At 48.1% G+C, this 26,673-nt stretch overlaps 1 protein-coding gene and 1 non-coding gene across 3 annotated transcripts; one reads left to right on the top strand and one right to left on the bottom strand.

Moving 5' to 3' along the window:
• Positions 1–538: 538 nt before the first annotated feature.
• LOC121570663 lies at positions 539–22,756 on the bottom strand. Of its 2 annotated transcripts, XM_041882134.2 has the most exons (13): positions 22,676–22,756; positions 21,544–21,882; positions 21,005–21,268; positions 12,262–12,297; positions 11,687–11,859; positions 11,286–11,448; positions 10,456–10,517; positions 9,960–10,152; positions 2,230–2,388; positions 1,908–1,981; positions 1,582–1,608; positions 1,018–1,064; positions 539–708 (listed from the first exon to the last, which is right to left on the bottom strand). In XM_041882134.2, exons 1-13 carry the CDS (start codon positions 22,752–22,754, stop codon positions 696–698), a joined length of 1,629 nt encoding a protein of 542 aa, XP_041738068.1. In that variant the 5' UTR covers positions 22,755–22,756; the 3' UTR covers positions 539–695. The 2 variants fall into 2 exon arrangements, with proteins under 2 accessions (XP_041738068.1, XP_041738069.1); XM_041882135.2 differs by lacking the exon at positions 1,582–1,608.
• LOC121570793 lies at positions 4,147–4,201 on the top strand. The gene has a single exon (XR_006001533.1). It is a non-coding gene; the product is annotated as a U7 small nuclear RNA (small nuclear RNA).
• Positions 22,757–26,673: the final 3,917 nt, after the last annotated feature.

Here is a 26,673-nt window from a genome sequence, read left to right as displayed (position 1 = left end):
CAAATAATAATCAGGAATAAATCTCAGTTGGCTTTTCATAGCCGATCATTAAGAGTTGAAAACAGCAGGTCTGGGACAGGTAGGGGTTCCATAACCGCAGGCAGAACAGTTGAAACTGGAATAGCAGCAAGGCCAGGCGGACTGGGGACAGCAAGGAGTCACCACGGCCGGTAGTCCCGACGTATGGTCCTAGGGCTCAGGTCTCTCAGTTGGCTTTTCATAGCCGATCATTAAGAGTTGAAAACAGCAGGTCTGGGACAGGTAGGGGTTTCGTAACCGCAGGCAGAACAGTTGAAACTGGAATAGCAGCAAGGCCAGGCGGACTGGGGACAGCAAGGTGTCATCATGCCCGGTAGTCCTGACGTATGGTCCTAGGGCTCAGGTTCTCAGAGAGAAAGAGAGAACGAGAGAATTAGAGAGAGCATACTTAAATTCACACAGGACACTGGATAAGACAGGAGAAGTACTCCAGGTATAACCAACTAACCCCAGCCCCCCGACACATAAACTACTGCAGCATAAATACTGGAGGCTGAGACAGGAGCGGTCCGGAGACACTGTGGCCCCATCCGAAGAAACCCCCGGACAGGGCCAAACAGGAAGATGTGTAGATGTCCATATACTGAACAGAGGTGAGATAATCTTGCTTCAAGCTGTTGCTGATAAATCCTGTGATGTGGAGGTCTCCAAAGGCTTCATGATTCGTATCTAAAAGGAGATCACACTCTTAAACCACACAGACACACACAGGTACACACGCACACAAACGTATGCACCAATACATGACGTGCTGCACGTCGCACCCAAAACCACACACACACTTCACTGTCAGTGCATTGTGTGAAATTATGTTACCGACGTGCAGCGGCAGGTTGACAGTGTCATAGTGATGTTCAGAGCAACATGATTGGTGGGGGTGAGAGGGCATGTGAACGGCAGATGGGAAATTGTGACAGAACCGTACACACACACACACACAAACACACCACGCATGACCCAGGGCTCTTTAATTCTTACCCATCCAATTCCTTATAGACATCATCCTCCCCTCTGGGCTTCAGGTCCTGAGAAGAAGAGGATAAGAAGAGGAGAGAGAGAGAGAGAGAAGGGAAAGAGAAGGGAGAAGGGCATAATACAGCGAGAGAGAGGAGGGGAGAAGAAGGAGAGAGAAGGAGAGAGGGGGGAGAAGGAGAAGGGAGTGAAGGGGAGGAAGGGAGAGCGAGACAAGAGGGAGGGAGAGGAGAGCACATTTGATTTGTTAATATCACTAATGTAAGGCTGACAGTTAAGAACTGATGGGTTTATTTTAACCACAGGCCTGATGGGAGGGGAGGGGGTTGTGGGAAGACATATCTGCTGACAGCAGAGGGAGACACACACACACCCATACGCACGCACGCACGCACGCACGCACGCACGCACGCACGCACGCACGCACACACACACACACACACACACACACACACACACACAGAGGAAAGACTAGCAAGGGAGGGCACTACAACCTCCCCTTCCCACGCACACACAAACTCAGGGGAACACCTGTGTCTGCGATCCTGAGAACAGAACACAATAACTCACCATGTACACTGAACCCTGGGGAGAAGTCTATAGGGAGACAGGAGAGAAAACAGTGTTTAATAACCACACAGAGTGTGAGAGAAAGAGAGGGAGAAAGAGAGGGGGGGGGGGGAATAGACAGAGGGGGTAGTGAAATATAGAGAAAGGGAGAGGCAGGGAGTTTGATGAGGGGTAAAGAAGAAGAAGCGGGAAAACAAAGAGAGAAGAAGAGAGAGACAGAAACAGAGGGCCAGAGACAGGAAATTAAATGGTGGGGAGACAGAAGGAGGAGAGAGAGCGGGAGAAGAGAACAGAGATCCATCACAGAGAAGGCATGAATCCATCACCTGTCTGACATCCTCAGGATTCTCATAGATATTCTCCACTTCCCCAGAGTAGTGGGAGAGAGACTGTTCAATACCTGTGGAGAAACAGACACAGACACAGACACAGACACAGACACAGACACAGACACACACACACACACACACACACACACACACACACACACACACACACACAGTGAGAGGCAGACTGCCAGATTCATTGCGTCGACCTGATAGTACTGTATGTCATGCCCCAGATCACTCACTGGAGTTGACAGGTCCAGAAATGGAGAAAACACGAAGGAGGTAGGGATGTCAAAAAAGAAAACGCCGGAAGACTCACCGCGGCGAGAAATGTCTTTCTGTCTCCATAGCAACACTCCGGCAACCGCGGCAACCAGGGGCACCAGGAGTAATAAAGCAGAGAGGAGGGAGGGAAGGAGGGAGGCACTGTTGTTCTCTGGGTGAGGAGGAGAGATAGAAGCAGTGCTCGCTGTGTTCTCTGCGAGAAGAGGAGAGAAATAAGTGAGAAAGAGAAAAATATAATAAGTTAATGAGTGTTGTATGAATTGAACACTTGTAGATCATTGATTAGTGAGCGGTGTGGTCTCATTCCCAGCAGGGGGCAGGCCTGCTCCCTGGTTTAGCTCCAGAGAGGTCCTATCTATATAGAGAGAGACAAGATGGGAGGGGGAGTCAATGTGGGTATGTTGAAATTCATCCAAGATCTCTGCAGCTAATTGCTGGAAGTCTAACTTCTTATCATGGCAAGACACTCAGTATAAATCCTGTGTCACACTCCATACAGTACTCTGGATGAAACAGAACAATGAAAGAGAAGGTTGGGAGGGAAGACAGACATATTACATTACATAACCATGTGATTAGCTCATGGTATTCAAATTAGCCATTTGTAGACAGACAAAGTGCCACACGCGACCTGAATACAGTAGTCTGGTGTGTTTGCATGGTGAGGTGAGGTGACATCATTCCTGCAAACACAGCAACAGGGAGACATGGGAGATGTGTGGGAGGTGTCAGTTACCACAGTGACAACTACCTGCTCACAAGCATCCACAATATAAGAGAGACTTTGATGTCACCAGTGTATATCTTCATTTATATATCTCTTAATTTATATACCAGCGATGTGACCATTAGTAACATTTTACTGTTACTTACAGTTCCAGTCAAAAGTTTGGACACACCTACTCATTCCAGGGTTTTTCTTTATTTTTACTATTTTATACATTGTAGAATAATAGTGAAGACATCAAAACTATGAAATAACACATATGGAATCATGTAGTAACCAAAAAAATGTTAAACAAATCAAAAATATATTTTATATTTGAGATTGTTCAAAGTAGCAACCCTTTGCCTTGATGACAGCTTTGCACACCCGGGCCAGGTTGACCTGCTCTGTTCTCAATGCCAGCTTCTTTAACCCTGCATGAATTATGGTAATTGGGTGCAGCGATGCGAGGCGTAAATACCATCACTCCTCAATGGCCTGGGTGCACCTTCTCTTGTTCCTTCCTCTCTGCTCTCCTCTAATTTCCTTTCCTTACACACTTCACCACATGACAAAATACTACAGTTTACTACAGAATACTATAGTCCTTACTATAGAATTCTGTAGTAAACTGTAGGACACTGTAGAATACTATACTCCACACTGTAGTATCCCTCGACCGTGTACTTCTTACTATAGAATATTGTAGCATACTGTAGAATACTATACTCCATACTGTAGTATCCCTCGATCGTGTAGTTCTTACATTATAATATTGTAGTATACTGTAGAATACTGTAAAATAATATACTACACACTGTAGTATCCCTCGATCGTGTAGTTCTTACATTATAATATTGTAGTATACTGCAGAATTCTGTCAAATAATATTTTACACACTGTAGTATCACTCAATCATGTGTAATACTTACTATATAACTTAGTAGTATACTGTTTAGAATACTACAGTTTTATCCGAAAAAATACTCTGAAGTAAATACTACAGTAATGTCCGCAAAACACTAGTGTCCACAAAAACACCACCGTTTTTTTTTACTATAGTAATACTACAGTATTCCTTTTGCATATACCCCATCCATTGCCATCACCCATATCCCAATTTGTGCCACCCATGAGTGAGAAACCTACATGCCAAGTATAGACTATATATTGTGTTCCCTACAGGTTATAGAAAAGAGCAGAAGCGATGAACTATCCATTCAGATTACAGTTCTACAGGTTATGGAACATTTTCTCTTTTAGTATTTGTCCAGTAGGTTTCCTCAAGGAGAAAGCCCCCCACTTCTATGTCAAAGATAATAAAACTAAAACACTTAGTAAATACTACAGTAATGTCTGCAAAAACAATACAGTAATTAATTTAGTATATAATATGGTTTTTGAACTATAGTATTTACAGTTTTTATACTATAATAAACCTTTGCTCCCCTCTGTTCCACTATTCTTTCCTCCCATCTTGCTCTCTCTCTCTCCTTCCCCTTTCACTCTTCTCCCAACTCCCTCCCTTCCTCCCTACTCCTCTCTTCTCTCCCACATCCCAATAAGAGAGTAAATGGGACAACAAGACCACAATACAACATTCAATCAGCCATCACAAGCAAGAGCTCATTCTATATGCAACACTTTCCTTTGCATATCCATTACTCTTGTTAAACCATTGCTTTGTTGTGTGTCATCATCATGGCTCCTCGGTATCAGTGATGTATGGGGGTATTGGTAGGGAGCTCATCTTCATAAGGAGATTCATTCAACTGTCAGATCCTTCTGTTGTTTTGTGTCCTTCCTCAGATACAATGAATGTGAATAAACTCAGGCAGGCAGGCACACGGGCAGGAAGGCAGGCAGGACTACAAGGTCAGTGCTCTGTGAAGCGTTTTATAGTGGTTGTAGTGCAACTTCTGGTCTACCTGTCTGGCTGTGATAAGCAACAGAACAATGGGTTAAGGATGTAGAATAGGATAGAATGGAATGAAACAGACAATTTAACTCCCATTCAAAGCAATGTTCTGTGGTGTTGTCACGCCCTGACTCTAAGGACTCGTATTTGTTGAGTCAGGGTGTGATTTTCCTTGTTGTGAATATATTGTGGTTAGGTTCTATGTTGGATTTTCTATGTTTAGATCTTGTATGTCTAGATCTATGTTGGCCTGTGTGGTTCCCAATCAGAGGCAGCTGTTGCTCGTTGTCTCTGATTGGGGTCAATACTTAGGTAGCCTTTTGGCACCTGTTAGTTGTGGGATCTTGTTCCGTGTAAGGTATGTTGTGTGTATGCTACCTTGGACTTCACGTTTCGTTTGTTGTTTTGTCGTGTGTTTATTAAGTTAAAATAAACATGTATGCTTATCACGCTGCGCCTTGGTCCGTCTCGTTCGTGACAGAAGATCCCACCAAAATAGGACCAAGCAGCGTGTTCAGGAGCAAACGCCGGGAATTAAACAGGAGGTGACTTTAGTAGATGTCCTCCTCGGTTGGGGGAGAATCACGGAGGAGGAGGCCGTCCGCTACCGGAAGGCGATGAAGGAGGATGCCCAGGTAGGAGAGGAGAAACGGCGCCAACAGTGCCGACGACGGAGACCCGAGAGGCAACCCCAAGAAAATGTTTTGGGGGGGCACACGGTGTGGACGACGAGGCAGCAGGAGGCAGCGACAGGGCGATTCTGCAGGTTAGGAGAGGAGGCCACCAGGTTACGGGGGCTATTGGTTCAGAGGGAGCAGGAGTTATTTGGTCAGAGGGAGGAGCTAGAGGAGGCTATAAGGGAGAAGGAGAGTGTAGAGGCACGGCGAGAGGAGCTGGTTAGGCAGCAGAAGGAGCGGGGGTTTATAAGGGAACCCAGTCCCGCTCCTCGCACCAAGCAAGTGGTGCGTGTCGCCAGTCCGGTCCGGCCCGTTCCTGATCCCCGCACTAAGCCAGTGGTGCGTGTTCCCAGTACGGCCCGACCCATTCCTGCTTCCCGCACAAGGCCAGTGGTGTGTGTTCCCAGTACGGTCCGGTCCGGCCCGTTCCTGCTCCCCGCACTAAGCCAGTGGTGCGTGTTCCCAGTACGGCCCGACCCGTTCCTGCTCCCCGCACTAAGCCAGTGGTGCGTGTTCCCAGTACGGCCCGACCCGTTCCTGCTCCCCGCACTAAGCCAGTGGTGCGTGTTCCCAGTACGGCCCGACCCGTTCCTGCTCCCCGCACTAAGCCAGTGGTGCGGGTCGCCAGCCCGGTCCGGCCTGTTCCTGTCCCTCGCACCAAACCAGTGGTGCGCGTCGCCAGCCCGGCCCGGACTGTTCCTGCTCCTCGCACCAAACCGGTGGTGCGCGTCGCCAGCCCGGTCCGGCCTGTTCCTGCCCCTCGCACCAAGCCATTGGTGCGCGTCGCCAGCCCGGCCCGGCCTGTTCCTGTCCCTCGCACCAAGCCAGTGGTGCGCGTTGCCAGCCCGGTCCAGCCTGTTCCTCTCCCTCGCACCAAACCGGTGGTGCGCGTCGCCAGCCCGGTCCGGCCTGTTCCTGCTCCTCGCACCAAACCAGTGGTGCGGGTCGCCAGCCCGGTCCGGCCTGTTCCTGTCCCTCGCACCAAACCAGTGGTGCGCGTCGCCAGCCCGGCCCGGCCTGTTCCTGCTCCTCGCACCAAACCAGTGGTGCGCGTCGCCAGCCCGGCCCGGCCTGTTCCTGTCCCTCGCACCAAGCCAGTGGTGCGCGTCGCCAGCCCGGCCCGGCCTGTTCCTGTCCCTCGCACCAAGCCAGTGGTGCGCGTCGCCATCCCGGTCCAGCCTGTTCCTCTCCCTCGCACCAAACCGGTGGTGCGCGTCGCCAGCCCGGTCCGGCCTGTTCCTGGTCCTCGCACCAAACCGGTGGTGCGCGTCGCCAGCCCGGTCCGGCCTGTTCCTGACCCTCGCACCAAACCAGTGGTGCGCGTCGCCAGCCCGGCCCGGCCTGTTCCTGTCCCTGGCACCAAGCCAGTGGTGCGCGTCGCCAGCCCGGCCCGGCCTGTTCCTGCCCCTCGCACCAAGCCTGTGGTGCGCGTCGCCAGCCCGGCCGGTGGTGCGCGTCGCCAGCCCGGTCCGGCCTGTTCCTGATCCCCGCACTAAGCCAGTGGTGCGTGTTCCCAGTACGGCCCGACCCATTCCTGCCCCTCGCACCAAGCCTGTGGTGCGCGTCGCCAGCCCGGTCCGGCCTGTTCCTGTCCCTCGCACCTAACCAGTGGTGCGCGTCGCCGGCCCGGCCCGGCCTGTTCCTGCCCCTCGCACCAAGCCAGTGGTGCGAGTCGCCAGCCCGGTCCGGCCTGTTCCTGTCCCTCGCACCAAACTGGTGGTGCGCGTCGCCAGCCCGGCCCGGCCTGTTCCTGCTCCTCGCACCAAACCGGTGGTGCGCGTCGCCAGCCCGGCCCGGCCTGTTCCTGCCCCTCGCACCAAGCCAGTGGTGCGCGTCGCCAGCCCGGCCCGGCCTGTCCCTGTCCCTCGCACCAAGCCAGTGGTGCGCGTCGCCAGCCCGGTCCGGCCTGTTCCTCTCCCTCGCACCAAGCCAGTGGTGCGCGTCGCCAGTCCGGTACGGCCCGTTCCTGCTCCCCGCACCAAGCCAGTGGTGCGCGTCGCCAGCCCGGTCCGGCCTGTTCCTCTCCCTCGCACCAAGCCAGTGGTGCGTGTCGCCAGTCCGGTACGGCCCGTTCCTGCTCCCCGCACCAAGCCAGTGGTGCGCGTCGTCAGCCCGGTCCGGCCCGTTCCTGCTCCCCGCACCAAGCCAGTGGTGCGTGTGTCCAGTCCGGCACGGCCTGTTCCTGCTCCCCGCACCAAGCCAATGGTGCGTGTGTCCAGTCCGGCACGGCCCATGCCTGTTTCAGCTGCTCCACTCCGGAGCCAGAGCAATCCGCTCCACCGGGGTCCGGTCCAACTCCGGTCAGCGGATCCACTCCGGAGCCAGAGCAATCCGCTCCACCGGGGTCCAGTCCAGCTCCGGTCAACCGCTCCACTCCGGAGCCAGAGCAGTCCGCTCCACCGGTGCCTGATCCAGCTACGGTCAGCGGCTCCACTCCGGAGCCAGAGCAGTTCGATCCACCGTCGTCGGGTCCAGCTCCAGTCAGCGGTTCCAGTCCAGACCCAGACGTCAGCCACTCTCCAGGTTCGGGGTCTCCCACACCAGGGTCCAGACAGGGCTTGGTACGTCGTGGGAGGAAGGAGAGGGGAAGCAGCGCGCCGAGGTCCAGACCAGACCAGACCAGGGGCGCAACAGGGAGGTGGAGAGTAAGTGGTGGTCACGCCCTGAGCCGGATCCGCCTCCGAGGCAGAATGCCCACCCGGCCCCTACCCTGTTATGTTTATGTGGCGCGGTCGGAGTCCGCACCTTTGGGGGGGGGGTACTGTCACGCCCTGACTCTAAGGACTCGTATTTGTTGAGTCAGGGTGTGATTTTCCTTGTTGTGAATATATTGTGGTTAGGTTCTATGTTGGATTTTCTATGTTTAGATCTTGTATGTCTAGATCTATGTTGGCCTGTGTGGTTCCCAATCAGAGGCAGCTGTTGCTCGTTGTCTCTGATTGGGGTCAATACTTAGGTAGCCTTTTGGCACCTGTTAGTTGTGGGATCTTGTTCCGTGTAAGGTATGTTGTGTGTATGCTACCTTGGACTTCACGTTTCGTTTGTTGTTTTGTCCTGTGTTTATTAAGTTAAAATAAACATGTATGCTTATCACGCTGCGCCTTGGTCCGTCTCGTTCGTAAATGATCGTGACAGGTGTGTGGATGGATCAGACATGGGACCATATTGGGTGTCATGTGGAAGTTTTCTTCAGTCAATACTTGGCACGCAGAATTCAGTGCCTTTCTCTGTCTTCTAAATGTGTACAATTCTTGTTATTCTCACTACCATATTGTGGAACATTTAAAGTTTATGTGGAATTTAGAATTGGAATTTAGAATGCATCCATTTCTGGGCTGATTGCTTAGCTCACAACAGGTCTCTGGAGATAACGAGATGAGGTTGGAGTGGGCACACATCCAGCACTGCAGGACAGGAGCGACGGGAGAGGAGAGGAGAGATAGATCAACACAGGCAGGTGTGTTTACATAGCTAATGGATTAGCAGCTGAGCTTACCTGCTGTTCACTTCTCTCTATTGGGAAGGGATTATTATCTAGAGCAGTGGTTCCCAACCAGGGGTTGTAGGACCCCTGGGGGTACCTGGCCTATCCACAGGGGGTACTTGAGAAGAATCATGAGACCATAGGCTTACTGGTACAATGCACATGAGGGGGTACTGCAAGGGTACTCTGGGCAAAGCAGAATTCAGTTGGTGGTACAGTAACCGAAAAAGGTTGGGAACCACTGATCTAGAGCAGTGGTTCCCAACTCCGGTCCTCCAGTACCCCCAACATTACACATTTTTATTATAGCCCCCAGACAAGCACACCTGATTCAACTTGGCAACTTAATCATAAGGCCCTCAAAGAAATGAATCAGCTATGTTTGTCCGGGGCTACAACAAATATGTGTGCTGTTGGGGACCGCTGATAGAGGATGTTCATGTTCAGTGAACTTGGACTTGGATGAGTCCCTATTTGGTCATAATGATTATAGTGGTGTTGGCTATAAGGGTGTTAAAGAGCAAAGTATATTTAAAGGTCTCAAATGTATCCATACAAACAGATGAGTTACATAACTTCCTGGTTTTACAACTTCTCTGTTAATCACTGATGAGAATTACTGATGGGAACTGACCAGGGGCGGACTGGGACCAGAAATCGGCCCTGGCATTTCTAACACACCGGCCCAGTCCCCAGCTGGAACTGACTGGGTAGGTGCGAGGAAGAAAGGATAAGATGATAGCAAGAAGGAAAGGAAGCATTGTAAAGGAACTTATTTGGACAAACATGTAGGCCTATATATCCACTGTTGGTCCTGCTAGGTACAGTTAGTTGACACTGACCTGAGAACAGTTTAGCACTACTGATTATGGTTATCATTAGGAGAGGGTAAGCTGATCTTAGATCTAAAGACCCAATCTCTAGTCTACCTCGACTATCCATGTTTGTTTTGGGAGTTGGACAGTTTGGTTCTCCCCACCTTTAGGGGGCAGTATGACGGTGTAAACAGCCTTGACCGCCTGTCCGTTCCTCAGCTGCATGGTGCAGGTGTAGTTCCCAGCCGTGTCCTGGGTGGGGGACAGGGGGACCTCGGTGCTGAGGCGACCCGGGCCAGAGGAGCTCCACTTCAGCGTGCGACTCTGGTTCTGGTGGCTCCACACCACCCGCTTCACCTGGTGGATGGAGGATGGTGGATTGGGTTTATACTGTACAGCATGTTCTTTATACACCAGGGCCGTGTTCAGTAGGGCACTATGCAATAGAAAACTTACAACAGAATACTAAAATGTGTGTTTCTAATTGGACAAGTCCAGGTAGTCGTTTCCTGTTTCAGTCAGTTTTCCGTTTTGTGCCTAATGAACTCAGCCCAGGTGCTCAAGGAGCCATTTTGTGCCTGAAAGCTCACCACACATCAGCTAACTATCACAGTGAAGAGATGAGGGATGAATGTTGCCAGTCAGGGGATGGTTACCTACCTGGGAGCGCTCTGTATACTGACACGTCAGAACCAGGACTGATGGATAATGTCTGGCTTTCACTGAGATGGATGGATGGGGAGAAAGGGGGAAGGAGAGGAGAGAGAGTGGAGGGCAAGGGAGTTAGAAAGAGAAAGACAATGTGGGGTAGGGATAAGGAGAGAGTGAAGGAAGTACCAATAAAAGGGGAAGTCAGGGGACAAATAGAGAAGGGGGGCAAGGAGAGATAGAAAAAAAACAATAAGTGAATTAGAGAGGGGTCAAAATAATATATATTCATTACACAGAATTGCTTCTAATGTGCCGCCTAAGGGTGACTGATGCCCCATGTCTCATCAAACCCCAATGAGGATCAATCTGGGTGTAATCAAGCCCTACAGACACACACACACACACACGTCTCTGTCCGTGATTACGGTGTTTAATGTGTGCCTCCCACAGCCTGGCGGGAGTGTGGCAGGTATAATCATACATAATTACACCCATAATGAGGCAGGTTAAAAATATATTGGTCCGCAGGGCTGTATGTGTATGTGTGTGACAGACGTGTGGAGCAGGGTGACAGTGACAGATCGCTTGGTCATGTCTGGGCAGCTGAGATGGCTGCCAGAGGGACACTGATTATTAAATCCTTCCAAGGCTGTGAAAATGGACAGACGGGTGTGTGCGTATGTGTGTGTGTGTGTGTGGGAGTTGGACAGTATTTTTAGTCTTTGTTTTTATTAATACTGATATCTCTATAGCAGACATAAATACATCACTCTTCTCTCTTCACTCATCTCTCTCTCCTCCCTCTTTCATCCCTCTCTCCTCCCTCTTCCCCTCAGTACCTTGGAGAATGCTAAGCAGCGTCCTCTGGCTGAACACGTTGTCATTGAGGAACACCTCACACATGTACAGGCCTCCGTCGTTCAGCCCTGGGCTCAGCAGGAAGGAGAAGAAACCCTCTTTTGGGGTAGACAATGGCCCATCCAGGCTCAGGTGGGCATGAGTCTAGATCAATCAAATTCATTCAATCACATTCATTTATAAAGGCTCTATTTACATCAGCAGTTGTCATACAGTGCTTTTACAGTAACCCGGCCTGGACCCCTTGGAGCAGGCAGAAACAGAAGCACAGTGGCCAGGAAAAAACCCTTTGAAATAAGAAACCTGTAGAGGAACCCAGTTCACACGCACGCAAGCATGAACACACACACACACACACACACACATCCTCTTCTGGTGGTACCTTGCTTTGCTCTGTACGGTCCCTCCAGCGGTCGTACCCGTAGACCAGGGTTGTGGCGTTGGGGTTTCTGCTGTCTGGGGGCTGCCAGTAGAGCAGGACATAGTCGCCCCGCATCGGAGGGCAGGCGAGGGTGAGAGGGGTCTGGGTGAGACTGGCCATAGAGATCTGAGGACCTAGGGAGGTGGAGAGGAGAGGGAGGGGGAGGGAGAGAGAAAGAGAGAAAGCGGGGAATGGGGGAGCGAAAGAGAATGAGAGGTGCGTAAGTGAGAGAGAGAACGTGAGAGATATGAAGAGAGAGAGAGAGAGTGGTGGGGGGACGGTTTGAGAGATATAGAGAGGAGGATGAGTGACAGAGGTGGCCGTGGAGAGAGGAACAGAACAGACAGAAGAAAAGAAAGAGAGAGAGAGAGAGAGAGAGAGAGGTGCACAGCGACATTAGGGATTATGTTGTTATGTTTCTGAGAGAGAGCTGGTCCCTCAGTAAGGTTAGTTTGCATTGTGCTGCTTGATCCAGAGGCTGCTGGCTCTGTGCTTTAGCTAGACTAGAGTATACTGTACACTGTGATGTCACTCACTATGGCTTATATTGGTGAACGAGGCAACATTCATACCTAGAGAGAGAGAGAGAGAGAGAGAAAGCAAGGGAGAGGGAGGGAGAGCGAGGGAGGGAGGGAGAGCGAGGGAGGGAGGGAGAACGACAGAGAGGGAACAAGGGATTGAGAGAGATAAAGGGAGAGACATAAAGCATTTGGGTTAGCGTGGAAGCAGTGGTTATAGTGGGAACACATATAAATACTAGTCAATTACAGAGCATTCTGAAATTATTCAGACCCCTTCTCTTTTCCACATTTTGTTACGTTACAGCCTTATTCTAAAATGGATTAAATAAAAATAATGTCCTCATCAATCTACACAAAATACCCCATAATGACAAAGCGAAAACAGGTTTTTTGAAATGTTTGCAAATGTATTCAAAATTTAAAAAAGTAATACCTTATTTACATACAGTACCAGTCAAAAGTTTGGACACACCTACTTATTCAAGGGTCTTTATTTGTACTATTTTCTACATTGTAAAATAATAGTGAAGACATCAAAACTATGAAATAACAAGTAGCCACCCTTTGCCTTTGTCACGCCTGCTCCCGCTCCACCTCTCTGGCGCTCAAGGGCGCCAGGCTGCTCATCATTACGCACACCTGTCACCATCGTTACGTGCACTAGCACTTCATCGGACTCACCTGGACTCCATCACGTCATTGATTGCCTCCCCTATATCTGTCACTTCCTCAGTTTCATTCTGGTGTCAGCATTAACGTCGTTATGTTTCCCCTGTCCAGACATGTTTTGTTTCATGTCTGTTTATATTAAATATTCACTCCGGGTACCTGCTTCTCGTCTCCCAGCGTCTGTCCTCACAGAATGCTGACACCACTATCAGAAGCATCATCCGACGCAGCACTCCCTCACTCTCGTTCTTGGTCAAATAGCCCTTACACAGCCTTGAGCTGTGTTGGGTCATTGTCCTGTTGAAAAACAAATGATAGTCCCACTAAAGGCAAACCAGATGGGATAGCGTATCGCTGCAGAATGCTGTGGTAGCCATACTGGTTAAGTGTGCCTTGAATTCTAAATAACTCACTGACAGTGTCACCAGCAAAGCACCCCCACACCATCACACCTCCTCCATGCTTCATGGTGGGAACCACACATGTGGAGATCATCTGTTCACCTACTCTGCGTCTCACAAAGACACAGCGGTTGGAACCAAAAATCTCACATCTGGACTCATCAGACCAAAGGAAAGATTTCCACCGGTCTAATGTCCATTGCTCGTGTTTCTTGGTCCAAGCAAGTCTCTTCTTCTTATTGGTGTCCTTTAGTAGTGGTTTCTTTGTAGCAATTCGACCATGAAGGCCTGATTCCCGTAGTCTCCTCTGAACAGCTGATGTTGAGATGTGTCTGTTACTTGAACTCTGTGAAACATTTATTTGGGCTGCAATTTCTGAGGCTGGTAACTTTAATGAATTTATCCTCTGCAGCAGAGGTAACTCTGGGTCTTCCTTTCCTGTGGTGGTCCTCATGAGAGCCAGTTTCATCACAGCGCTTGATGGTTTTTGCGACTGCACTTGAAGAAACTTTCAAAGTTCTTGAAATGTTCCGTATTGACTGACCTTCATGTCTTAAAGTAATGATGGACTGTCGTTTTTCTTTGCATATTTGAGTTGTTCTTGCCATAATATGGACTTGGTCTTTTACCAAATAGAGCTATCTTCTGAATACCACCCCACCTTTGTCACAACACAACTGATTGGCTCAAATGCATTAAGAAGGAAAGAAATTCCACAAATTAACTTTTAACAAGGCACACCTGTTAATTGAAATGAATTCCAGGTGACTACCTCATGAAGCTGGTTGTGAGAATGCCAAGAGTGTGCAAAGCTGTCATCAAGTCAAAGGGTGGCTACTTAGGTCGTCGGGTAAGCTTGGCGTCGGGTAAGCTTGGCTTTACACATAGCTTGGGCTTTGTCGAGTAAGGCTTAAACTATGTATTTAGATTGTAGTTAGTTATTGTGGGTTGTTGTATGTAATTATTGTAGGTTAGTATTGTATTCGGCTGTGCCCAGCGTAGCACGAAGCTAGCTAGCTAGCTAGCTAACCCACCACCGGGACTAGCTGGCGAGTAGCTATTAGCAACGGTATAGTTATTTCACGCCTGAGAGTGCCTGTAATTACGCCAGCTGGCTGCCTACAATAATTACATACAATAATTGCCTACCATTCAGCTGTTTCCTAACCTCATTGTCTGAACCGTTAACATTAGGTAGCAAGTGGCTACTGTGCTTGAAATATTAGCTAGCTTGTTGCTACCTGGATAGCTACTAGTAAACAATAGCTGGAACGACCGTGTGAACAGACGCGAACTGGCTGAGTCAATTCAGTGGCTAGCTTTGCACTTGGCTAGCTAACAGTAGCTGCTAGGGGTAAGTCATAACCTACATTTGTGTTTTGTTTTTTACATATTGATAGCCCGAGTCGTTCAAGGAATTTGGGACATGGGTGACTAGTTAACGTTAGTTTGGCTCTCTCTGTGTGTTCGTGCCGTGAAAGGAAGGGTTCTTCTTTGTCTGAAAGCAATGGCTAGCTAGTTTGCTAACTATTCTAGCTAACTAACTGGCTGAATAAGTTGACGACGGACACGCTCAAGCTGTTGGGACTAACCCACAACGTTAGACACGGACACGAACGATCTGCTTGCGTGTTGATACACTGGTGGTTTGTTGTGGCAGAGTATTGGCGCTAAACCGTGTTGCTGGAGTCCGGCATGCTAGCTGGCTGTGACGTCATATGACTTGATGCCCGGACGATTTTCACGGAATAATACTGCACCTAGTTAGCTAGCTGAATAAACTGAGTTAGTCTATTCCTAGAAACATTGAACCGCTGTAGTTTACAACAATTATAGTTTCTGAGGTGGAAGTTGGGAGAGTTATATTTGGGAGTTGTGCTGAGGGAGGCCCCGCTCTCTCCTTTCCCAGATGTTTAGTCCATTTCATTCCGATCTCCTCTGCATTATTGTAGCCATTTGCTGCAGCCTGTCAACTATGCCTCTGCCTATCCCTGTTCTCTCCTCTCTGCACAGGCTACACAAACGCCTCACACCGCGTGGCTGCTGCCTCTCTAACCTGGTGGTCCCTGCACGCACCACCCACCTGGAGTTCCAGGTCTCAGGCAGCCTCTGGAACTGCCGTTCTGCTGCCAACAAGGCAGACTTCATCCCAGCCTATGCTACCCTCCAGTCCCTCGACTTCTTGGCGCTGACGGAAACATGGAGTACCACTGAAAACACTGCTACTCCTACTGCTCTCTCCTCGTCTGACCATGTGTTCTCGCATACCCCGAGAGCATCTGGTCAGCGGGGTGGTGGCACAGGAATCCTCATCTCTCCCATGTGGACATTCTACATTTTTCCCCTAACCCATCTGTCTATCTCCTCATTTGAATTCCATGCTGTCACAGTCACTAGCCCATTTAAGCGTAATATCCTTGTCATCTATCGCCCTCCAGGTTCCCTTGGAGAGTTCATCAATGAGCTTGACGCCTTGATAAGTTCCTTTCCTGAGGATGGCTCACCCCTCACAGTTCTGGGGGATTTCAACCTCCCTACGTCTACATTTGACTCATTTCTCTCTGCCTCCTTCTTTCCACTCCTCTCCTCTTTTGACCTCACCCTCTCACCGTCCCCCCCTACTCACAAGGCAGGCAATACGCTTGACCTCATCTTTACTAGATGCCGTTCTTCTACTAATCTCAATGCAACTCCCCTCCATGTCTCCGACCACTACTTTGTATCCTTTTCTCTCTCGCTCTCCTCCAACACTACTCACTCTGCCCCTACACAGATGGTAATGCGCCGTCGCAACCTTCGCTCTCTCTCTCCCGCTACTCTCTCCTCTTCCATCCTATCATCTCTTCCCTCTGCTCAATCCTTCTCCCTCCAATCTCCTGATTCTGCCTCCTCAACCCTCCTCTCCTCCCTTTCTGCATCCTTTGACTCTCTATGTCCCCTATCCTCCCGGCCGGCTCGGTCCTCCCCTCCAGCTCTGTGGCTTGATGACTCATTGCGAGCTCACAGAACAGAGCTCCGGGCAGCTGAGCGGAAATGGAAGAAAACTAGACTCCCTGCGGACCTGGCATCTTTTCACTCCCTCCTCTCTACATTTTCTTCATCTGTTTCTGCTGCTAAGGCCACTTTCTACCACGCTAAATTCCAAGCATCTGCCTCTAACCCTAGGAAGCTCATTGCCACATTCTCCTCCCTGCTGAATCCTCCCCCCTCCTCCCTCTCTGTGGATGACTTCGTCAACCACTTTGAAAAGAAGGTTGACGACATCCGATTCTCGTTTGTTAAGTCAAATGACACTGCTGGTCCTGTTCACACTGCCCTACCCTATGCTTTGACTTCTTTCTCCCCTCTCTCTCCAGATAAAATCTTGCGACTTGTGACTGCAGGCCGCCCAACAACCTGCCCGCTTGACCCTATCCCCTCCTCTCTTCTCCAGACCATCTCCGGTGACCTTCTCCCCTACCTCACCTCGCTGATCAACTCATCCTTGACCGCTGGCTATGTCCCTTCCATCTTCAAGAGAGCGAGAGTTGCACCCCTTCTCAAAAAAACCAACACTCGATCCCTCTGATGTCAACAACTACAGACCAGTATCCCTTCTTTCTTTTCTCTCCAAAACTATTGAGCGTGCCGTCTTTAGCCAACTCTCTTGCTATCTCTCTCAGAATGACCTTCTTGATCCAAACCAGTCAGGTTTCAAGACTGGTCATTCAACTGAGACTGCTCTTCTCTGTGTCACGGAGGCTCTCCGCACTGCTAAAGCTAACTCTCTCTCCTCTGCTCTTGTCCTTCTAGACCTGTCTGCTGCCTTTGATAGTGTGAACCATCAGATCCTCCTCTCCACCCTCTCCGAGCTGGGCATCTCCGGCGCGGCTCACTCTTGGATTGCGTCCTACCTGACCGGTCGCTCCTACCAAGTGGCGTGGCGAGAAGCTGTCTCCGCACCACGTGCTCTCACCACTGGTGTCCCCCAGGGCTCAGTTCTAGGCCCTCTCCTATTCTCGCTATACACCAAGTCACTTGGCTCTGTCATATCCTCACATGGCCTCTCCTATCATTGCTACGCTGACGACACACAACTAATCTTCTCCTTTCCCCCTTCAGATAACCAGGTGGCGAATCGCATCTCTGCATGTCTGGCAGATATATCAGTATGGATGACAGATCACCACCTCAAGCTGAACCTTGGCAAGACGGAGCTGCTCTTCCTCCCGGGGAAGGACTGCCTGTTCCATGATCTCGCCATCACGGTTGACAACTCCGTTGTGTCCTCCTCCCAGAGTGCGAAGAGCCTTGGCGTGACCCTGGACAACACCCTGTCGTTCTCCGCTAACATCAAGGCGGTGACCCGATCCTGTAGGTTCATGCTCTACAACATTCGGAGAGTACGACCCTGCCTTACACAGGAAGCGGCACAGGTCCTAATCCAGGCACTTGTCATCTCCCGTCTGGATTACTGCAACTCGCTGTTGGCTGGGCTCCCTGCCTGTGCCATTAAACCCCTACAACTCATCCAGAATGCCGCAGCCCGTCTGGTGTTCAACCTTCCCAAGTTCTCTCACGTCACCCCCCTCCTCCGCACACTCCACTGGCTTCCAGTTGAGGCTCGCATCTGTTACAAGACCATGGTGCTTGCCTATGGAGCTGTGAGGGGAACGGCACCTCCGTACCTTCAGGCTCGGATCAGTCCCTACACCCAAACGAGGGCATTGCGTTCATCCACCTCTGGCCTGCTGGCTCCCCTTCCTCTGCGGAAGCATAGTTCCCGCTCAGCCCAGTCAAAACTGTTCGCTGCTCTGGCACCCCAATGGTGGAACAAGCTCCCTCACGACGCCAGGACAGCGGAGTCACTCACCACCTTCCGGAAACATTTGAAACCCCACCTCTTTAAGGAATACCTGGGATAGGATAAAGTAATCCTTCTACCCCTCCCTTACCCCAACCCCCCCCCCCCCCAAAAAAAAAAAAAAAAAAAAACATTGTAAAGTGGTTATCCCACTGGCTATAAGGTGAATGCACCAATTTGTAAGTCGCTCTGGATAAGAGCGTCTGCTAAATGACGTAAATGTAAATGTAAATGTACTTTGAAGAATCTCAAATATAACATATATTTTGATTTGTTTAACACTTTTCTGATTACTACATGATTCCATATGTGTTATTTCATAGTTTTGATGTCTTCACTATTATTATACAATGTAGAAAATAGTACAAATAAAGAAAAACCCTGGAAACTTTTGACTGGTCCTGTATGTAAATAAGGTATTACTGTTTTTTATTTTTAATACATTTGTAAACATTCTAAAAACCTGTTTTCGCTTTGTCATTATGGGGTATTGTGTGTAGATTGATGAGGATTTTTTATTTATTTAATCATTTTTAGAATAAGGCTGTAACGTAACAACATGTGGAAAAGGGAAGGGTTCTTATTCAGACCCTTTGCTATGAGACTCAAAATGTAGCTTAGGTGCATCCGGTTTACATTGATCATCCTTGATTTGTTTCTACAACATCATTGGAGTGCACCTGTGGTAAATTCAATTGATTGGACCTGATTTGAAAATGAACACACCTGTCTATATAAGGTCCCACAGTTGACAGTGCATTTCAGAGCAAAAACCAAGCCATGAGGTCGAAGGAATTGTCCGTAGAGCTCCAAGACAGGATTGTGTCGAGGCACAGATCTGGGGAAGGGTACCAAAACATTTCTGCAGCATTGAAGGTCTCCAAGAATACAGTGGCCTCCATCATTCTTAAATGGAAGAAGTTTGGAACCACCAAGACTCTTCCTAGAGCAGGCCGCCCGGCCAAACTGAGCAATCGGGGGAGAAGGGCCTTGGTCAGGGAGGTGACCAAGAACCCAATGGTGACTCTGACAGAGCTCCAGAGTTCATCTGTGGAGATTGGAGAACCTTCCAGAAGGACAACCATCTCTGCAGCACATCACCAATCAGGCCTTTATGGTAGAGTGGCCAGATGGAAGCCACTCCTTAGTAAAAGGCACATGACAGCCTGCTTGGAGTTTGCCAAAAAGCACCTTAAGGACTCTCAGACCATGATAAACAAGATTCTCTGGTCTAATGAAACCAAGATTAAACTCTTTGGCCAGAATGCCAAGCGTCACGTCTTGAGGAAACCTGGCACCAACCCTACGGTGAAGCATGGTGGTGGCAGCATGGGGATGTTTTTCAGTGGCAGGGACTAGGAGACTAGTCAGAATCGAGGGAAAGACGAATGGAGCAAAGTACAGAGAGATCCTTGATGAAAACCTGCTCCAGAACACTCAGGACCTCAGACTGGGGTGATGGTTCACCTTCCAACAGGACAACAACCCTAAGCATACAGCCAAGACAATGCAGGAGTGGCTTCAAGAAAAGTCTCAATGTCCTGATGTGGCAAATTTCGTCCTTATACTAATCAAAGAATCAAAGTATTTCAGAGTTTTTGTACAATTAAGATAGACTTTATTACAAATAAACAAAGCCGAGGTGATTTGCAAAGCATCTCCTTGTCCACATCTCAGCTTAAAGCCCCTCCCTCTTGGGTTCCCCCATCACTATCCGCAGTATCCCCCTCTCGACCGCTCCGCCCACTTCCTTAGTCCATGATAGCGGCTAAATTTGACTTCTATTCAGTTTAGAAACAATAGTAGTTCAATCAATCAAGCCCTTGTCATGCAAAAATAATCATGTTCAGTTTAAACTCTGTTCAACCACGGCTCACCCTGGCTTGACCTGGAGATTAATTGTTGGACATGGCAGGTCCACACTCAATCTCTCAAACATACCCACACCCAACTACTCCTCTCTTCCCTCCCGTCATGCTGTAATTACTCATGATTAGTTTGAACTCTGTTCAACTCTGGCTCCGCTCTCAGGACTTTGTTTGAGGAGAGAGGCAAAAGGCAACAGTCTGGTTTCAGTCTCTGATAAGGTAGGACAGCCGTGGATTAGGTAAGAGCAAGGAATTCGACCCGAGGTCAGATCCCCATTTCACACACACACAAACCCAGTGAAAGGAACCAATTAAGTTCTTGCCCAGCAACAGAGTACCCATGTTTAATTCTGACTCCATGTTCGTCATGTTTGTGATTAACCTTGTTTATCTCATAGTTTGCTGAAAAATCCTCATCAGTCCTTGAGTGGCCCAGCCAGAGCCCGGACTTGAACCCGATCTAACATCTCTAGGGAGACCTGAAAATAGCTGTGCAGCGACGCTCCCCATCCAACCTGACAGAGCTTGAGAGGATCTGCAGAGAAGAATGGGAGAAACACCCCAAATACAGGTGTGCCAAGCTTATAGCGTCATACCCAAGATGACTCAAGGCTGTAATTGCTGCCAAAGGTGCTTCAACAAAATACTGAATACTTATGTAAATGTCATATTTCAGTTTTGTGTTCTTAATACATTTGCAAAAAAATCTAAACCTGTTTTTACTTTGTCATTATGGGGTATTGTGTGTAATTGATGAAGGGAAAAAACGATTTAATCAATTTAGAATAAGGCTGTAATGTGACAAAATGTGGAAAAAGTCAAGGGGTCTGAATACTTTCCGAATGCACTGTATATAACAACGCCAATACCATGCCGACGTAAATACAATGCTTTGTTTGGAGTATTGAGATTCATCCCAGATTCCAATTATGGCACTACACCCTTTCCTCCCCTCTCCCCCTCCCGTCATATCTCACCATCCACGAGGACGTCCACAGTGAAGGGGAACAAAGCGGTGCTGCTGTTACCCCTCGGGTACACCTGGCAGATGTATACCCCCTGGTCAGTGAGGCGTATCTGGGGAAGCTTGGTGACCACCCCCCCTGACCTCCTTGACAATCGTAGGGGTGTCCCGCCGGGCGACAGCCAGGTTACCTCAGAAATGGCGGAGGCGGGGGACACTTCTGCCATCAGACGCAGTGTGCTGTCTTGAGGGAGAGTGGCTGAAGGAAACATAGAGACTGGGACCGATATAGGAGGTAGGAAATAGGAGAAAGGAGGTAGGAAATAGGAGAAAGGAGGTAGGAAATAGGAGAAAGGAGGTAGGAAATAGGAGAAAGGATATAAGAGATAGAAAACATGTGGACTATTGCTACTACAGTCTGACCTGATTGTGGCAAATTATGAAATTATTTATAAACAATATTTTTATCAATACCATCACAACTGTGTATTACATGTATATGAACGTACTGTAACGGTAGCCTGTTTTGTGTACAGGACCACAGTTCTATACCTGTGAGGACCGCTAATAGTATGATCTTCTCTCTCAGTTTCATCTCTTGCTGTTTAATCAGACAGGAGTAGCGACCCTTGTCCTCCATTTTGGGGATGATCAGCAGAGAGAAGTCCCCAGTTTCCTGAAAGTGTGAGTCAACCAATCGCATGGAAGCCTTTGAGGCTGCGCCCGAGAACTGCTGCCTCTCATTGGCCGAGAGAACCAGTTTCCAGTGGTCTACGCCGGGAGACTTCATCTTCCAATTAATGTTCACAGAACCAGTGAGAGGCCAATCAACACAGGGTAAGGTGACTGCCCTGCCAACCATTGTCACGATGACATCACTCCAGTCAGGGTCTGATGACGACAAAAACACACACAAAAACAAGTGAGTGAAATAGTGATAGGTCTAACCTTCCAATGGGCTTACAGGGGACCTTCTGCCATGGCTGCTCACACCTATCCAGCTCTATGTGCTCTGTAAAAACGAAAGGTGCTAGTAGAAGGGGTTGCAGTTGGATCAGGCTCTGGCCTCACCACTGATAGATTAGACTTGAGGAGATAAGAGGTGACTAGTGCTGGAGCCACAATCAACACTCAGACTTAACCCAGAGACGCACAGCTCTGCTTCTAGAGGACTCTCAAATGGCACCCTATTTCTTAGAGCCCTGGTCAAAAGTAGTGCACTATATAGGGAATAGGGTGCCATTTGGAACATAACCCAGGCTTTTATCCTTCCTTTTTAATCAGTAACTGATTTAGATCAGGAAGACCCAGTGTGTTTTGGACTCTTTAAGCCCAATCAATGGCATTAATGGACCAATTAAACGCCAAGGAGAGTTGAGAGCCAGCCAGACTGGAAGGATTAGAGATGTGTATCCCTGGTTTGACCTCCAAATGACAGGAATATTTCTAAACCTCTACTGAAATACTACCTTATTTATAAAATACTACCTTGATTATGCTTTATGTTATGTTTTCCATATACTTTCTGATAAAAGATCCACTGAACACCTACAGAAGAATCTCACATTAGTTTTCAGCTTCAAAACGAATGAGTAAACCAGTCATAACACTTGTGCGGGAAAATACTTGCAAGTGAAAGCAATTTGTGCGATGTCATCTATCAATGGTTAAAATTTCACCATACCTTTAGTGGTCGTGTCAGATTGAGTGATGAGCACCACCGAAGAAGAAATAAGAACAAAGAGGAGACATCTAAACTCCATGGTCCAAGCAGAGGCAGCCAGGTGTAAAGTCAACTCACACACAGACCCACACACACTCTCCACTAGCACCCACCACCACCACAAACAACAACACCCTTCTCATGTCCAGTTTACTAGCAATATCTCTGTATTCTATAATTGTCATTAACAGGGAATGGGGTTGCGTTCCAAATGGCATCCTATACCCTTTTTAGTGCACTACTTTTGACCAGGGCCCATAGGACTGGTCAAAAGTAGTGCACTATATAGGGAATATGGTGAAATTTGGGGCCGAACTTGTGCCTTTGCTTTGAACAGGATATAAACCGTCCAAAACCTTGATAGTGTTCAGGAAGAGAGTGTCACTGTGTTCACTGACTGGTAGTCTGTTGGTGACTGATAAACACTTATAGGACTGGCACAAGGGAAAAAGGCCAGCACAGAAACACACACACACACGCACACAGGCACGCACGCTCACACGCACATACACACCAATACACATACACACACAGTATAACACACCGGGCTACATGCTGATGTAAACTCATGCTGCAGCTCAGTCACTGTACTGTGTATGTTCTTAAACAGAGAGATGAACTTCACTTGGGATAAAATCCATACGATGACCTCAATACTGGGGTTGGAGAATGACAAAAGGAACAAACATGAACACACGTACAGTATATGTGAAAGTGAGAAAGGGAAAAAGACCAATAAAGAGAGAGACAGGAAGAGATGGACATAATGAAAGTGAGGGAGAAAGACAGAGAGGTAACGAGGAAGTTAGAGAGATAAAAGGTTTGGGTTATAGTGGGAGCAGTGGAACCCCTGGGCTAAATGTCTTACATCCCATAAATGGGTTTAATTAAGCTAACGGTGTTATCAGCTCCTCTAAGCTCCATTACCAGATACACTCTTAATTACCACTGGGCTGACGGGGAGAGAGGGGAGACCGAGAGAGAGAGAGAGGGGAGAGAGAGCGAGAGAGAGAAAGAGAGAGAGAGACATGGGAGTGAGAGAAGAGGGGAAGGGTGTGGGAGAAAGAGAAAGAGAGGGGGAGAGAGACAGGGGACAATGGAGAGAGAAGGTAGCAACAGAAAGAGAAGTAGTGACAGGGTGAGTGAGAGAAACCAGAGAGAGAGAGAGAGAGAGAGATATATATATATATATATTTTTTTTATTTTACCTTTATTTAACTACGCAAGTCAGTTAAGAACAAATTCTTATTTACAATGACGGCCTACACTGGCCAAACCCGAACGCCGCCGCCCTATGGGACTTCCAATCACGGCCGGTTATGATACAGCCTGGAATCAAACCAGGGGGTCTGTTGCATTACAACATGTAATGTAAATTGATTTTTATTTGGATTTCATGTAATGGACATACACAAAATAGTCCAAATAACTTGTTTCAAAAAATAACTTGTTTCAAAAAATTATAACAAATAAATAGCGGAAAAGTGGTGCGTGCATATGTATTCACCCCCTTTGCTATGAACCCCCTAAATAAGATCTGGTGCAACCAATTACCTTCAGAAGTCACATAATTAGTTAAATAAAGTCCACCTGTGTGCAATCTAAGTATCATATGATCTGTCACATGATCTCAGTATATATACACCTGTTCTGAAAGGCCCCAGAGTCTGCAACACCACTAAGCAAGGGGCACCACCAAGCAAGCGGCACCATGAAGACCAAGGAGCTCTCCAAACAGCTCAGGGACAAAGTTGTGGAGAAGTACAGATCACGGTTGGGTTATAAAAAAATATCAGAAACTTTGAACATCCCACAGAGCACCATTAAATCCATTATTAAAAAATTGAAAGAATATGGCACCACAACAAACCTGCCAAGAGAGGGCCGCCCACCAAAACTCACGGACCAGGCAAGGAGGGCATTCATCAGAAACGCAAACAAAGAGATCAAAGATAACCCTGAAGGAGCTGCAAAGCTCCACAGCGGAGATTGGAGTATCTGTCCATAGGACCACTTTAAGTCGTACACTCCACAGAGCTGGGCTTTACGGAAGAGTGGCCAGAAAAAAGCCATTGCTTAAAGAAAAAAATAAGCAAAAACGTTTGGTGTTCGCCAAAAGGCATGTGGGAGACTCCCCAAACATATGGAAGAAGGTACTCTGGTCAGATGAGACTTAAATTGAGCTTTTTGGCCATCAAGGAAAATGCCTGGCGCAAACCCAACACCTCTCATCACCCCGAGAACACCATCCCCACAGTGAAGCATGGTGGTGGCAGCATCATGCTGTGGGGATGTTTTTCATCGGCAGGGACTGGGAAACTGGTCAGAATTGAAGGAATGATGGATGGCGCTAAATACAAGGAAATTCTTGAGGGAAACCTGTTTCAGTCTTCCAGAGATTTGAGACTGGGAGGGAGGTTCACCTTCCAGCAGGACAATGACCCTAAGCATACTGCTAAAGCAACACTCAAGAGGTTTAAGGGGAAACATTTAAATAATAATAATAATAAATAAAATGTCATTTAGCAGACGCTTTTATCCAAAGCGACTTACAGTCATGCGTGCATAATTTTTTTTTGTGCATGGGTGGTCCCGGGGATCGAACCCACTACCTTGGCATTACAAGCGCCGTGCTCTACCAGCTGAGCTACGGAATCGTACCCTGACATGGCCTAGTCAATGGCCTAGTCAAAGCCCAGACCTCAATCCAATTGAGAATCTGTGGTATGACTTAAAGATTGCTGTACACCAGCAGAACCCATCCAACTTGAAGGAGCTGGAGCAGTTTTGCCTTGAAGAATGGGCAAAAATACCAGTGGCTAGATGTGCCAAGCTTATAGAGACATACCCCAAGAGACTTGCAGCTGTAATTGCTGACACAAGGTGGCTCTACAAACTATTGACTTTGGGGGGTGAATAGTTATGCATGCTCAAGTTCTGTTTTTTTTGTCTTATTTAATGTTTGTTTCACACACAAAAAATATTTTGCATCTTCAAAGTGGTAGGCATGTTGTGTAAATCAAATGATACAAACCCCCCAAAAATCAATTTTCATTCCAGGATGTAAGGCAACAAAATAGGAAAAATGCCAAGGGGGTGAATACTTTAGATAGATAGATGGATAGATACAGTGCCCTCCACAATTATTGGCACCCCTGTTTAAGATGTGGTCGAAGACTTCCAAAAATTCTCCTTTTTTTTTTTTTAACAACATAGAACCCAAATGCAAAAAAAAGAGAAAAATCCAACCTTTTATTTAAGTACATTACTTTGGTTTAAAAAAAATTAACACATTTAGAAAAAAAAAAACTTGAAATCATGTGTCCCACAATTATTGGCACCCCTGATGTTAGTACTTTGTACAACCCCCTTTTTCCAACAAGACAGCACTTAATCTCCTCCAATAACATTTCACAAGATTGGAGAACACAGAGAGAGGGATCTTTGACCATTCTTCTTTGCACAATCTTTCTAGATCATCCAGTGTCCTGGGTCCTCTCTTATGCACTCTCCTCTATAGCTCGCCCCACAGGTTTTCGATTGGGTTGAGGTCTGGGGACTGAGATGGCCATGGGAGGACCTTGAGTTTGTGACTGCTGAACCATTTTTGTGTAGATTTTGCCACATGTTTTGGATCATTATCCTGCTGAAAGACCCAATGACGACCCATCTTCAGCTTTCTGGCAGAGGCCATCAGGTTTTTATTTAAAATGTCCTGGTAGTTCAAAGCGTTCATAATGCCATGCACCCTAACAAGGTTCCCAGGGCCGTTGGAAGAGAAACAGGCCCACAGCATCACAGATCCTCCACCATACTTCACGGTGGGCATGAGGTGCTTTTCGGCATACTCATCTTTTGTTTTACGCCAGACCCACTTAGAGTGTTTGTTGCCAAAAAGCTCAATCTTAGTCTCATCTGACCAAAGCACACGATCCCAGTTGAAGTCCCAGTGCCGCTTA

This window comes from Coregonus clupeaformis, chromosome 28 (genome assembly GCF_020615455.1).
Source record: "Coregonus clupeaformis isolate EN_2021a chromosome 28, ASM2061545v1, whole genome shotgun sequence".
Taxonomy (NCBI): domain Eukaryota; kingdom Metazoa; phylum Chordata; class Actinopteri; order Salmoniformes; family Salmonidae; genus Coregonus; species Coregonus clupeaformis.
Note: the sequence above shows the minus strand (reverse complement) of the source record. Positions and strands in the feature narration are given on the sequence as shown.